Source organism: Nycticebus coucang, chromosome 18 (genome assembly GCF_027406575.1).
Source record: "Nycticebus coucang isolate mNycCou1 chromosome 18, mNycCou1.pri, whole genome shotgun sequence".
NCBI lineage: Eukaryota > Metazoa > Chordata > Mammalia > Primates > Lorisidae > Nycticebus > Nycticebus coucang.
Window position 1 is genome coordinate 6,126,582 of NC_069797.1, and position 14,357 is coordinate 6,140,938.

Below are 14,357 nucleotides of genomic sequence, written 5' to 3' on the forward strand. Positions count from 1 at the left end.
GATTGAACGTCTACAAAAGGCTCATAAATATTTTTCTCCTCATCATATATTAACTCATGCTTTATTTGTTTTAAACCATCTCAATGTAAATTCTAATAATTTAACTCCTGCTTTATCTCATTGGCAACCGCAATCGGCTGCCACCCTTCCAAAAGTACTCTGGAAAGATTTATTATCGGGCCAATGGAAGGGCCCTGATATATTGTTAACCTCGGGACGAGGCTATGCTTGCGTCTTTCCTCAGGATGCCGACTCCCCTATCTGGATCCCGGACCGGCTCATCAAACCGGCTCCTCCGGAGACCCCGACGCAGACGACAACGCCTGCGGCGAATGAAAATTCTATCTGCACAGATGAGGACGACTGTGGAAGTGTCACCGAAACCCTCCAAGATCACATGGACACAGATCCGCGGCCTGGTGAAACAAGCTAACCGACTTCTCATGTCTCAAAATAATCCTTTAACCCCTACAATGTACTTTGTTGCATTTTTATCATTAATCTCTACTCCTAAAGTAGAAAGTGCTGCTTATTGGTCTTATGTTCCTAACCCTCCACTGCTACACCCAGTGGGCTGGCTAGATCCAGACCCCATAAAAATTCTCTCTAATGATTCTATCCGCTTAGGAGGTTTAACTGACTCAGAATCCAGACATCATGCTGCGGCTTTAATTAATTTCACTGGCAAAGCCGATTCATTACCTATTTGCTTTACCTTAAAGGACAATACACCTCCTTTTTGTTTGTCTACCAGTTATAGAGTATTCTTAACTGATGCTCCAGATCCCCATGATGCAAATAGACGTTATGTTTGGGAATATGAATTACAAACTATTGGAAGTCCTAATTATAATGAAACCTGTTTGTCTGTGGACTGGTTACCTCTCCCTAACTGTAAAGAAAAATATAGAGATAAAAATCAATTCTGGGAATCATCATTAACTAAAACACCTACTTGGCTTTCCTGTGGATTCCCAGATGCCGCCAACAAGCATTCTCCTATAAATTCAAACACAATCATCTGGGACTATTCTCCTACTTCCTGTTATGATCATAATAAATACCTATCAAACCAATTAGATAAATATCATCAATATCAGTGGTCTAGTACCCCTCAACCGATACGCAGATGGTTTACACCTGGTTTAGTTGAACCCATATGGGTCGCTCAAGACAAAAATAAAACTCAAATACATTATGACTTATTTAGACTTGTTGCTGCATCCAACTTAATTTTAGAAAAAAAACCTGATATGCCAAAACCAAATGCAATGTCAGTAAGAACTTGTGTTGGATATCCGTATGCTCTACTTTTAGCTTCAAATAAGTACTTAACTATTACACAATCTAAAAACTCTTATCATATTTCTTGTACCGCTTGTAAAGTTACAAATTGTCTTACTTCTACTGATTTGTTTAATGAACGCTTGTTTAATTCTGTTTTAATTGTAAAAAGACCCTCTTATGTACTATTACCTGTTGATTTACAAGATAATCCTTGGTATGATAATTCTGCTTTACAAGTTTTACATACTGTTAATCAATTAATTCGACCTAAGAGGTTTATAGCTGCTTTAATTCTCGGTATTTTAGCTTTAATTTCTATAGTTACAACATTTGCGGTAGCCACTACTGCTTTGGTTCAAGAAGTTCACACAGCTCACTTTGTTAATTCTCTCAGCAGCAACATCACTCTAGCTTTAATGACTCAAGCCAGCATAGATAATAAACTTGAAGCAAAACTTAACATCTTAGAAGAAGTAGTCTTAGCCCTAGGACAAGATATAAAGTTTATACAACATAAACTTCAAACTAGATGTCACTCTGCTTTTCCAGCTATCTGTGTCACTCCCCTACCTTATAACCTCTCCACCTCTTGGAACAAAACAAAGGCACATTTACAAGGTGTGTGGAAAGATAATGATATTACACATGACTTACATACCCTCCAAAAGGATATCACTGCCATCAGTGAAGCTCATCTACCTAGTACATCTCTCGATGCTCTGGCTCAATCACTCTCTGACAATCTTAAGTCTTTAAATCCTATATCTTGGATTCAGTACATTGTGTTTATTGTTATTATTGGATGCCTGATATTCTGTGTTGTTTTACTGTTACCTTGTCTCCTTCGTTGTGTCTTTTCCTCCTTAAAGGCTGTTCGCCAAGACCTCTTTGAACTACGTTTCATTAACAAAAAGGGGGGAAATGCCGCACCCCCGGCATCAAGCCGTGGCGGGATGGCTCTGTCCGCGTTGTAAAAACTGTGGTAAGGCGGTGAGTGCTCCCCGGAGCGTTGCCCCCAGTCCCCCTGGCTTGCGACAGCAGCGCATAAGTTGCCTAGCATGCCTTTTAGTGAACGTAGGAAGTCATGAGGTGCGGCATAAAAGCCTAAGAAACCTTTACCCTGAAACCTGTCTGTTCAGTTGAATGACTGATTATTGCCTGATTGTTTTGAGAAACTAAGAATAAACACAGTGACTTACTGATCCACAATTAAACACAGCAAGTATGGCTGTGCCGGACTCAGTGGCTCCAAGAGAGCCTGTACAACAGCACGTCCCCACCATAAATGTCAGTGAATTGAAATAGTACATCGAGAGAATGCAGGCACGGCAAACAAGATGTTCCAACATGACACCTCCTGCAGTAAAACTTTACTTAGAAAAACATCTGACTTCACTAATTAGTAAAACTTTACTTAGAAAAATGTCTTACTTCACTAATTTTCATATGTAACACAAATCAATAGAGTAGTTTAATGTTTAATAAACAATTAACTATGAATCAAAATATAGTTACTAATTAGAGTAAAAATATATAGTAGTAGTCAAGTATTATACATAAAAGAATATGTTCAGCTGTTTTTAAAAGAGATCATAAGAAACTGAGAACAATTACAGAACTAAGAGAAGTTACAAGCCTTGACATTCCTAGATAAGGGGAAGCAACCAGGTGTTACTAATGAAACCACTTCCTTAGAACAAAAACCTTGAAAAAATAAACCACCTCCCTCCAAAGAGCAAAACCTTGAAAATATACAGTGCATCAAAAGAATGTAAATACCACAAACAAGATGTTTCCAACCTGATATCCACCCACCCTTTCCCCCTATCTCTAACCTTGTCTTTCCTAACCTCACTTTCAATATAGTTTAGTTTTCATACAATATCCTTTTATTTCTCATGTTTCCTTCACACTCTAATCACTTATATGATTCACAATACACCTCTAATCATAACAACTATATATAATCATGAAACTAAAACTATGAAAGAAAGTAGTGTTGTATGTTAAAAAACACATTCAACTTTAGATAAAGGAAGCTGAAAAGTAACTGCTGCTTATCAGCTACCTCACAGCTGCCTTTGTTCCCCCTTGCGGGCAAAACACTGTGTAAGATAGATGGTTGAATGCTTACATTTGTAAGACAAGATAAGAACTTGTGACCACCTGCAAGTCATAAAAATGTCTTTTGTGATTTGTAATGCTTTGTCAAAAATGTATAAAAGACACTCTTAAAATTCAGTAAAGTTACAGCTACTTTCCTCATCACTTGTGGTGTCTAGTAGTCTGTCAAATCACCCTGCGTCGACCTTCCAATCAACCTGAGCCGTTCGCCCTGAAAGCCCTCGGACTGAGACTCATTCGACTGGCGGTCCGCGACAGTTTGGGACTCAATTGATCATTTCTTTTTTTAATATTTTTTTCAGTTCTTCTTGAACTTCAGTTGAACTGAATTTTTTTTTTTTTTTTGAGACAGAGTCTCAACTGTCACCCTGGGTAGAGTGCTATGGCATCACAGCTCACAGCAACCTTCAACTTGGGCTCCAGTGATCCTCCTGCCTCAGTTTTTCTATTTTAGTAGAGACGGGGTCTCACCTTTTGCTCAGACTTGTCTCGAACTCATGAGCTCAAGCAATCCCCCCACCTCAGCCTCCTAGTGTGCTAGGATTACAGGCATGAGCCACCACAACCAGCCTGAAATTTATATAAAATTAATCATTGTAGAGTAAACAAGTCAGTAGCATTTAGCACACCTACAGTGCTGCAAGGCCACCTTCTCTGTTTATTTCTAAACATTTTCATCACCCAAAATAGCAGTCTGGGACCATTAAGCAGTCACTCCCTGTGCCCCTCTCTCCCCACCCCTGCATTTTGTCTCTAAGGATAGATTTGCCTATTCTGGATGTTCCATATGAATAGAGTCACACCAGGTGTGATCCTCGTGTCCTTCACCTAGCCCGTCTTTGAGTATGTCCACACCGTCGTATGTAAGGTCTTAATTCTTCATTCTTTTATTTTTGGCTGGGGCTGGGTTTGAACTTGCCACCTCCAGCATATGGGGCCGGCGCCCTACTCCTTTGAGCCACAGGCGCCGCCCAGATCTTTGTTCCTTTTTATGGCTGACTAGTATCCCACTGTGTGCACCTCTCACAGTTTATCATTTGCTTCCTTGACACATGGGGTGATTTCTGCTTTTTGGCTATTATGAATAATGCTGCCAGGAAGTGTTTGAGGCCCTGTTTTCAAGTCTTCTGAGTGCATACCTAGGAGAAGAGCTGTTGATCATATGGTAATTGTATGTTTGACTTTTGGAAGACCTGCCAGACTGTTTCTGAGCCAGCAAAAACAGAGTAATATCGTCCAGTAGTAACAAGGGTATTGGGAAACACCCCCATTCCAGTTCTGCTGGTGGCATTATGAATTGTTACACCTATGTTCAATATGGCAAAATGATTTTAAGAGCTTTAAACATTGTCAAACTTTAATTCTACTTTTAGAAATGTTAGAAACAATTTCACGGGCAAAAAAATTTAAATATTCATATGGATGATAATAAACAATTATTAAAAAATTGAAACTACTTTAAATGTTATTGATCAAAGAGACAAATTTATAATCTGTCTACTTATTGTACATAACGTAGCAATAAAGAATCCGTGTGAAGGCAATGCAGAAATGGAGACGTGTGGTGGTATGTGTAGTGGTAACAGCATAAGGCAGAATGTAAATTACATGAAGGGATTAGAAAGTAACACGATAAATTTAAAATAGTTGTGTTCAATGATGAGAGTCTTAAGGAATTGCTTGCTTGATGTTAATATTCCCACGTTACCTTTGTATGATGGAAATTTTTTAAATCCTATACTTACGAGCTTTATTCTGGCTAATTCTCTGCGCACTCCTGCCCCCAGCCCTTCTTCTCCATTCTGCTGATTCAGGGCCATGTTGAGGTTCACATCAGTCTTGGGGACAGGTCCAGCCTGAGGAAAGCCCTCCTACACTCTCCCACAGGCACCTACAGCGATGGACAGCCGCATTCCATCTCCTTGGTTAGGAATCAGAGGTACTGTCCCCACAGCAAGGTGTGTGTCATGAGGGGGTGGGGACCTCACCAGGGCTTCCAGCAGAAACATTGTCCTGGAACCCTGTGCAGTTAAATGACTGGCATGATTAGCATTCCAAATAGTTCTAGAAGCCAAACCTTGCAGACAGCTCCTTATGAGATGTTTGTGCTATTTCTATAATTGAACAACTTTATCCTTGCCCTTTTTTGAAACTCAATATAAATTATATTTGATTAATTCTGTGGCAAAGAGCATTGTGGCATTAATAAATGGTATTATATCAATAGTAAATATTTCAGTAGTAAGTAGGTTATGTCAACATTCCTGTATATTTCCCTCCAGAACTCTAGAGCAAACATTTGAAAAGTATACTGGACATTTTCATCATAGGTAAAGAGGTAAAAGAAAACTGTCAAAAACGCAGTCAAATTCAATGATTTTTGTTAACTTTGCACTCATTGCTGAAGAATTTTCAGTTGTAAGTTTTAATCTTTAAGATTCACCTTTTTGCTCTGACACGTCATATTAAAATTTGTGTTCCAGGAACTTTTATTATTCAGTAAGAACTTTGCTGGGATTGTGTGTTAAAATTGGGCCATTGTTTTACTATAGTTAAAGATTTTTATTTATTTTCTCCTTTGATCTTTTAGAATTATCACTGTTAAATTGGATGAGACCAATCCTGTGGAAATTAACTTGGGTCCATTAGCAGAAAGCAGGACTATAAATGTGTCCAACCTGTACATAGGGGGCATTCCTGAGGGTGAGGGGACCTCGGTGCTCAGAATGAGAAGCTCGTTCGTTCCATGGCTGCATCAGAAACCTGATCTTTAACCTGGAGTAAGTGAAACTGTGCTCTCTGCATGTTTTTGCATTTTCTGACCTTCAACAGTGAGTGCTAACGCTAACCTGCAGTCTAATTTTGCTGTTTGAGATTGCCTAAAATTTTATAAGTTCCTGAAGAACATATGAACCCCATTTGTCTATCATAGAAATCCCCACAAATGGACTTTATTGGATTCAAATGATTGACAGGTACAGTCACCTCACTTTCAAATAAATGAGGAACATTAGCTCCACACACAATTATCCATAAATAGCTGGGGTTAAATATATTTTTGACACGCATTTAAAAGAAGACAGATTTTGTAATACAAATTTCTGAATTGTTTTTACAATTAGGCTACTAGCAGCTTCAGATTGTTAATGGTTCCCCTGAAAGCAATTACTGTATAATTAAGAACTGGAAGCCTCCATCCCTTGTGTGGTGGGCTTGTGATGATTCATTCCTCCTTGCTGACTCTCTGCCCATGGTCAGCGTGCTGAGCAGACCCAACGCATGCTCTGTCCTGCAGGGCCATTGTCTGCCTGGGGGAAACTGGATGTGAGCTGAAGAGATTGGGATCTCTCCCGCCAAACCACTGACTTGCCACTCGATCTTTAGCAAGGACTTGGACCTTTCATGATCACAGCGTCTTTCCCCATGAAATGACCTCTTATGGGTCCCTGAACCTGGCAAGAATACAAATGTATTCATGGGTTTCAACATGATTACAATGTCGGAGCCTTGGTTTAGCTATTTCTATAGACTTATATTTAGTCACCTGTTGTCTGTTCATTCTTTCCCTCACTGGAGAGTCATCTTCATGCTCCTTAAAGCTGTGAGGCTGTGGACTCCACATCTCTTGTGGTTCCCAGGCATGTTCAGGAAAGTGCCACAGGGTCACATGCTGGTGCAGGACTTGGTGCTGGAGCTGTGTAGTGAAGGGGCGTGTGACAAGAGAAGCCCACGACCTCCCTTGTGTTTAGCTGAGGCCACTATGCAGACAGGTGGAAACCAGAGCATGAACGTGGCCATAGGGCAGCCCAGTGAAGGCTGCAGGAAGTGTGTCAGCTCTGGAGCGGCTCTCGCAGGGTGCACTGGAAGGGCCTAGGGTAGTTTTTCAAGAAGCATCAAACAAGAAAGTACCAGGTGTCCCAAAAGTCACCATGCATAGGAAAAGTGGAAAATTATAGCTAAATATACCTTTATTTACAAAATGTTCATTACAAAATTTTACAAAAAGGTGGCCAACATGTAGAGAATATTTTGTAAATATTTTGTAAAATTGTGTAATGAATATTTTATGAATAAAGATGCATTCAGCTATAATTTCCCTTTTTTTTATGTTTGATGAGTTTTGGGACATCCCTGTGTATAATATGATCTGTCCAGGCTCTCAGGCATGGTAAAGGATGGTCACTCTGATCACTCCACGAGAAACAGATTCATTGTTTCTTTTTTTTTTAATTTATTTAATTAATTAATTAATTTATTTTTTTGTGGTTTTTGGCCAGGGGTGGGTTTGAACCCGCCACCTCCGGCATATGGGACCGGCGCCCTACTCCTTGAGCCACACGTGCCGCCCGATTCATTGTTTCTTATGGATTTTAATTGTACACTAATCACATGACACAGTTTCTGGTTTGTGATATCCTAATTTTGAAACTCTCCCTTGTTTGTGCCTAGACTTTTGGATTTCACCAGCGCAGTTGGCTCTGAACAAGTGGACTTGGACACCTGCTTGCTTGCACAAAGGCCTAAACTGGCTTTTCTTGGCAAGGACGGGGAGTGCCTGCCAGAGCCCCAGGTGTTCCCGGTGAGAGCAGCCTCCTTAATGATGTTCCTTAGGTCCTGTCAAAAAAGGCAAGAGGAGGCCAGAGGGGGTTAAAATAGGGCCTGGTGATAAAGGTATTGCAAGAGGAGGAGCTGGGGCTGTGATAACAATCAGAGCAGCACAGGGTGTTGGAAGGTGCTCCCAGCAAACTGATGGGTTACATGGCCCATCATTTCTGGGTTGCAGGCCCCAATGCTCAGGGACCCTAACTGACACACAGCAAGCTTTTCGGCAAAGGTCCTAGAAGGATTTATTATCACTTTAGATCAGTGATTTTCTCTCTTTTGGGGGTGTGTGTGAGACAGAGTCTCACTCTGTCACCCTGGGTTGAATGCCATGGTGTCATCATAGCTCATAGCAACCTTAACCTCTTGGATTTAAGCCATCCTCTTGCCTCAGCTTCCCAAGTAGCTGGGACTACAGGCACCTGTTACAGCGCCCAGCTAGTTTTTCTATTTTTAGTAGAGGTGGGGTAGAGACCAGCCTCTTGGTCAGGCTGGTCTGGAGCTCCTGAGCTCAGTCAATCCACCTACCTTTCTTGGCCTCCCAGAGTGCTGGGATTACAGGCATGAGCCACACCCCCAGCCTAGATCAGTGATTTTCATCCGGTGTGCCATGAGAGGATCTTAGGCATACTGGGAAAATTTTTAAAGATCATGAATTAAATTATTTTTGAAAGAAGCTCAAAGCACAGTAAGTATATTCTTTTTGTTACTCGTTTTTCATCAACATAATTTAAGTGTGCCACGGAAGTTTAGTCTAGGTTGGAGTATGCTCTGAGATAAAAAAGGTTGAAACACTGGTTTAGATATAAGCAGGAAATCATGAAAATATGTACTTAATGTAAGCCATTGTACATACCTTCATTGCTTAAAAAAATTTTAAGAGATTTAATTCACTTAGGAAAAGCCAGTTTGGGGCAAGCACTTTTTAATCGCTGTTATTTTCCATTTCATCCCCCTTCTATTTCTTGGTCCAAAGCGTGCACTCGAATAATTTAAAAGATGATGCAATTGACCCAAAGCAGTGCTTTCCAAGCAAGGCCTGTCTTTGAGTTCACGATGGTTTTTTGCGGTGGCATCTGCCTTGGGCACGGTCTGGCAGCCTGAACACGGCTGTGGCACTGTCCCTGGGTCCCTATCCCCTGCCCCAGGGTCTAGGAGCTCTTCCCACCCACTCCTCTTATCTGCACCTTGTTCCTGTCGATGTGAACTCAGATGCATAGAACTCTGAGCCTCGTGAGACCTGTGAAACCCGACACCTGTGGGCTCTTCCAGTTTCCCGGTGCCTGTGCTGTGCGGACCCTGGGCTGCTGTGTCCTCAGGGCCATTCCCAAAGACTGGGACCATGATGGGGGTGGAGAGAACATGGCAAGGCCTCTGCCCTTAGGGCTGTTGAAAATTGGGAGAGGGACTTCAGCGTCCCTTTGAATTTAAGTGAACTTTAGATGGCTTCAGGCACCTCTGTCTAATCATCTGATTAATGTGAGAGGTAAGGGCTGACCAGGGCCTCACCGAAACTGAAGATGAAGGGAGTGCGGACACCCATTCATGGTGCTGTGCCCTGAGATGATGGCTTCTGAGGTGTTTTCCTCATGGAAGAAACACGTGTTAGCAGGGCCGTGGCTGCAGGTGGCTGAGTGTCCCCATGCGTCCCTTTCAGGAGCAGTGTGCTGTTTACGCCCCTCTAGAGTATGTGCCCGGCACCCACCAGTTCGGCCTGACGCAGAGCAGCCACGTGGCATTGCCTTTCAATAAGTCTGGCATCAGGAAGAGGTAGGTATTGTTAAGGGGTCCCTATGGGGCGTGTCTCATGGATGAATGAGTCATAGGGCTGTTCTTCAGCAACAGGGTCTTCTCCAAAAGAACGTTTTCATTTGATGATTGGGAGCTGACTTGCAACCAAACAGCAGCTGTGTAAAGGCAGAGACAGGAGCAGTGTGGGTACAGACCCTACGCCTTAACCGTGGTTAAGTGGGGCTGCTGTGGGCTCCGCCTTACCCCTCCTGGATGTCGGCAGCTTACTGCCCCTCTGTGTATGTAGGGAGGCATGTGGCTATCTGAATCAGTCTTCCTTCTGGAATCCCAAGCCCGGATCAAGCATCATCTGGCCTTCCACTTCCTTCTACTTTGAGCATTCACTAGTCAGATTCAGTTGTCTCCCCAAATGTTTCGCTATGGTCCCCAAATCTGTAGTGCTCTATGTTCCTATGGCCTTTGCACCTGCTGGGAATCCTGCTGTTCCACTAATCTCCAGGCCTGCAGCTCCTCTGTCTTTCAGCCCTCAGATCACCCCAGGCCTACCCACAGCCCTGCAGCACTCTGGGCCTTTCCTTGCACACACGGCTCAGACCCAGGCTTACCTTCACTCTTTTGCAGCTCCTGCTTTTGCTCTCTGGGACTTCACCAGCCTCCATGCCCCTAACCTTTCAGTGTTCTGGTTCCAGCTGCTCCCACAGGCAGACCTGTGACTTCTTTATAAGAGTCCGTCCCCCTTCCCAGTCTGGACTGTAGCAGCCTCCTGTTAGCCAACATCTTCCTCCTCATCTTTCCCCTTCCTGGTCCTACAGTGCTTCCGTGATGTGGAGGCCTCTAGGCTTCATCTCCTTCTGAGGGGGTCCAGGCCACTGTCACAAGTGTGCCACTGCAAACTCCCTCACCACCACCACCCAGCTGCTCCACTGCAGGAGCCCAGGTGAAACCCAGCACTTCGCCTTCTCCATGCTGGGACCCAGGCTGGTCTGACTTCAACTCCATGGCCACCAATCTCAGGCAGAGCCTCCAAACTGTGTGGAGAGCTGGCACATTCCCCAGTGTCCTCACGGTTTATTTTCCATAACTCCTTACTCATCATTGCTCACTTTCGTTTTTTGAGACAGTCTCACTCAGTTGCCCCAGTCTGTAGTGCCATGGTGTCATAGCTCACAGCAACCTCAAACTCCTGGACTCAAGCAATCCTCCTGCCTCAGTCTTCTGAGTAGCAGGGACTAGAAGTACCCACCACAAAGCCCAGTAGTTCACCTATTTTTAGTACAGACGGGGTCTTCCTCTTCCTCAGGCTGGTCTTGAACTCCTGAGCTCAAGAAATCCTCCTGCCTCAGCCTTCCACAGTGCTGTGATTTCAGGCAGAAGCCACTGCGCCACTCATAACTTTTCTATGTCAAAGCCTTACGTACCCCCCTACCTCTCTTCACACCCCAGCTAGTGACTTGCCTCATTGAGAGGACAGAACTGGAGAGCAGCCGCTGGCTTTGTTCCCGGCCCTGAGTCCCTTCTGCTGCATGGATGGAGGGTTCTGCCCTCTGGACCCCATTACTCCTCTCCTCACTCGGACATGTGCAGAAGTCAGTCCTCTCTCCCTAATGCACGACTCCCACCAGACACAGCCCCGTCAGCCTTTTATCCTCAGTCATAGAAGAGCAGCAAACCCCTGTACTGGATATCAGCTCGCTATTTCACTCAGATAACAAGATATACTTGTGACAGTTACCCTATGAGGAAGTTGGGGTTTTTTTTTTGTTCTTTGAGACAGAGTCTCACTTTGTCACCTGGGTAGAGTACTGTGGTGTCATAGCTCACAGCAACTTCAAACTCTTGGGCTCAAGTGATTCCCTTGCCTCAAGTAGCTGGGACTACAGGTGCCCAGCACAATGCCTGGCTATTTTCAAAGACAAAGTCTTGCTCTGGCTCAGGCTGGTCTTGAACCTTTGAGCTCAGACAATCCACCCGCCTCAACCTCCCAGAGTGCTGGGATTACAGGCGTGAGCCACCATGCTGGCCGGAAGATATTCTTGTTATCATTATTTTATAGGTAAAGACATGGAGGCACAGGGAGCTCAAAGTCATATAGCCAGTAAATGGTAGATGTGGGTTCAAACCTGGCCTTGTGGCTCCAGCATCTGTGCCTGTGCAGGGGACGCTCATCCTGAGACCTCCGTGGAAGCATGAAACCACGGATGGTACTGAACCCTCCATGCACTGTTTTCTCCTATATGTGCACACCTAGGATAAAGTTGAATTTATAAGTTAGGCACAGGAAGAGAGTAACAACAAGTAGCTATTAATGGAGCCAACTAAAAGGATATGTTGGCATCACTCCTGTTGTGCTATGGGGCAATTGTTCAGTAAAACAAGGGTGCCTGGAACACAAGCAGTGTGATCCACTACAGGTGATCTGAGGACCGAAGCAAAACTACTGAGTGAGCATGCAGGTGGCGTAGACACGTGGACCTGCTGCCTTGGTTGACTGTGGTTAACCATGGATAAGGGGTCTGCTGGAGTTGCTATGTTCTGTCCCCGCTCTAGAACCCTAACTTCTGAGACAGAGACTCCCCCGGAGGCTTGACACTCACCTCCACACACATGTCCTGTAGTGTAGCTCTGTCTCACAGCAGGCCTTCTGGAAGAGTGGCCTTACGTGGCTGTCTGTCCTTCCATCAGGGATCATTCTCCTTTAACCACTCAATCAGCCTCCCCTGCTCCCCTCTGGGCCCTCAAACTGACTTGCTGGCCACTCAGCCTGGCTCTCCTGGACCCCCGCCACGGCCCTCTGGCTCTCTGCCTGTGCCTCACTCAGTCTCCTTTGCCTGGTCCATCCCACACATCCTCCTGGGGTGGCTGAGTTCCAGTGGTTTTAAAATACCACCTAGATAGGGAAACACCCTCCTGTCCTCTGTGACACCTCTGGGGGGAATCAGGGGTACAGGGACAGTGAGCCTCACCCAGCAGCAGGGACTTCCCTCCTCCCCAGACCTGCCCTGCTGCTCTTTACCATGTCAGCACCAAAGCCTAGACCTACAGATTATTTTACTATTTTTTTTCACTCCCTGAACCGAGTCTGTCAGAGACCCCTCTTACTTCTTTCTCCAGAACTTTCCCTGCATCAGTTCAGCTCCTCTGTGTCCCCACTGCCACCTGGTCTAAGTAAGCCCCCTTGTCCGTGTGGACCATTGTGACAGCTGCCTGGTGACCCTGTTTCACCTGACTTGTTCTTCACACCAGAGGATCTTTTAAAGATGTCAATCAAGTCACACTCACTTCCTCCTCTAAACCTGTAACTTCCCACTGTGTTTAAAATAAAGTCCGAATACACCCAGCTCCTCCCCAGCAGGACAGAGGAGCCCCTCCCTCCCTCTTTCCCTGTGTGCTCCAGCAACTGACCATGGTAGTCCCTCTGAGAAAGGCCTGATGCCACTTCCCTCCACCCCCACGTGGCCACAGGTGGAGTTCCTGGCAGCTGACCATAAGCAAATTAATTTGACGGGCTCTGTGTCACCCTCACCCAGGGTGATGACTTTTCCTGCTCAGCTCTGTGGGGCTTGCTGCTTTGGAAAGCTCTCAGCTGAAGTAGCATCTTCCAGAATTGTCTGACTACTTAGTGGAGCCTCTGTGGGATGAAACCATGGCTCCCTGATGCATCTCTGGTGTCAGTACCAGGAGAAGGGATCGCCCTCTTTGTTCATTGCTCTATCTTCATCCCAGAAAAGCTCTGACAGACACAGGGACATGCTAACCATTTATTAAATGAACGTGTGCGTGAATGAATGGACGATGCCTCTCCTGAGATGTTCCATGTAAATGCTGGGAGGACTTCCAGCTTCTCTCTCTGAGGTTACTCCTTCCTGAGTAAGGCTCCTGTCCCCCAAATTCTCGGTGCAGCTGAGCCTTTGCACCTTCACCTCCAGCGGCCTTGTCTATTACGTGGCTCACCAGAACCAGGTGGACTACGCCACGCTGCAGCTGCACGGCGGCCACCTCTACTTCATCTTTGATCTCGACAAAGGCAGAACAAAGGTATCCCACTTGGCGCTGCTCAGTGATGGCAAGTGGCACACGGTAAGTCCCCAAGAGGCCTGTGGCCCGCCTGTCACTGGGGCTCACTCCATTATGCCCCCCCCTTTTTTTATTAAATCATAACTGTGTACATTAATGCCATCATGGGGATGTCAATCCCCATGTCATGATTGACTAGTTTTATAGACCGTTTGACATATTTTCATCACACTGGTTAACATAGCCTTCCTGGCATTTTCTTAGTTATTGTGTTAAGACATTTACATTCTATATTTACTAAGTTTTGCATGTACCGTTGTAAGATGCACCACAGGTGTAATCCCACCAGTCACGCTTCCTCCACCCCCTTCCTCCCTCCCTCTCCTCCCTCTCCCCCTTCCTCATATTCTTGGGTTATAACTGGGTTATAGCTTTCATATAAAAGCCATAAATTAGTTTCATAGTAGGGCTTGGTATATTGGATACTTTTTCTTCGATTCCTGAGATACTTTACTAAGAAGAATGTGTTTTAGCTCCATTCATGTAAACATGAAAGAGGTAAAGTCTCCATCTTTCTT

At 44.6% G+C, this 14,357-nt stretch overlaps 1 protein-coding gene across 1 annotated transcript in view; it reads left to right on the forward strand.

The window, feature by feature from the left end:
• LOC128570256 (laminin subunit alpha-1-like) overlaps nt 1–14,357 on the forward strand; it is a 96,026-nt gene that overhangs the window by 32,849 nt on the left and 48,820 nt on the right. The window contains 6 exon segments of the mRNA XM_053569207.1: nt 5,199–5,350; nt 6,002–6,143; nt 6,145–6,191; nt 7,861–7,990; nt 9,671–9,783; nt 13,692–13,842. Coding sequence (XP_053425182.1) covers nt 5,199–5,350; nt 6,002–6,143; nt 6,145–6,191; nt 7,861–7,990; nt 9,671–9,783; nt 13,692–13,842 — 735 coding nt within the window.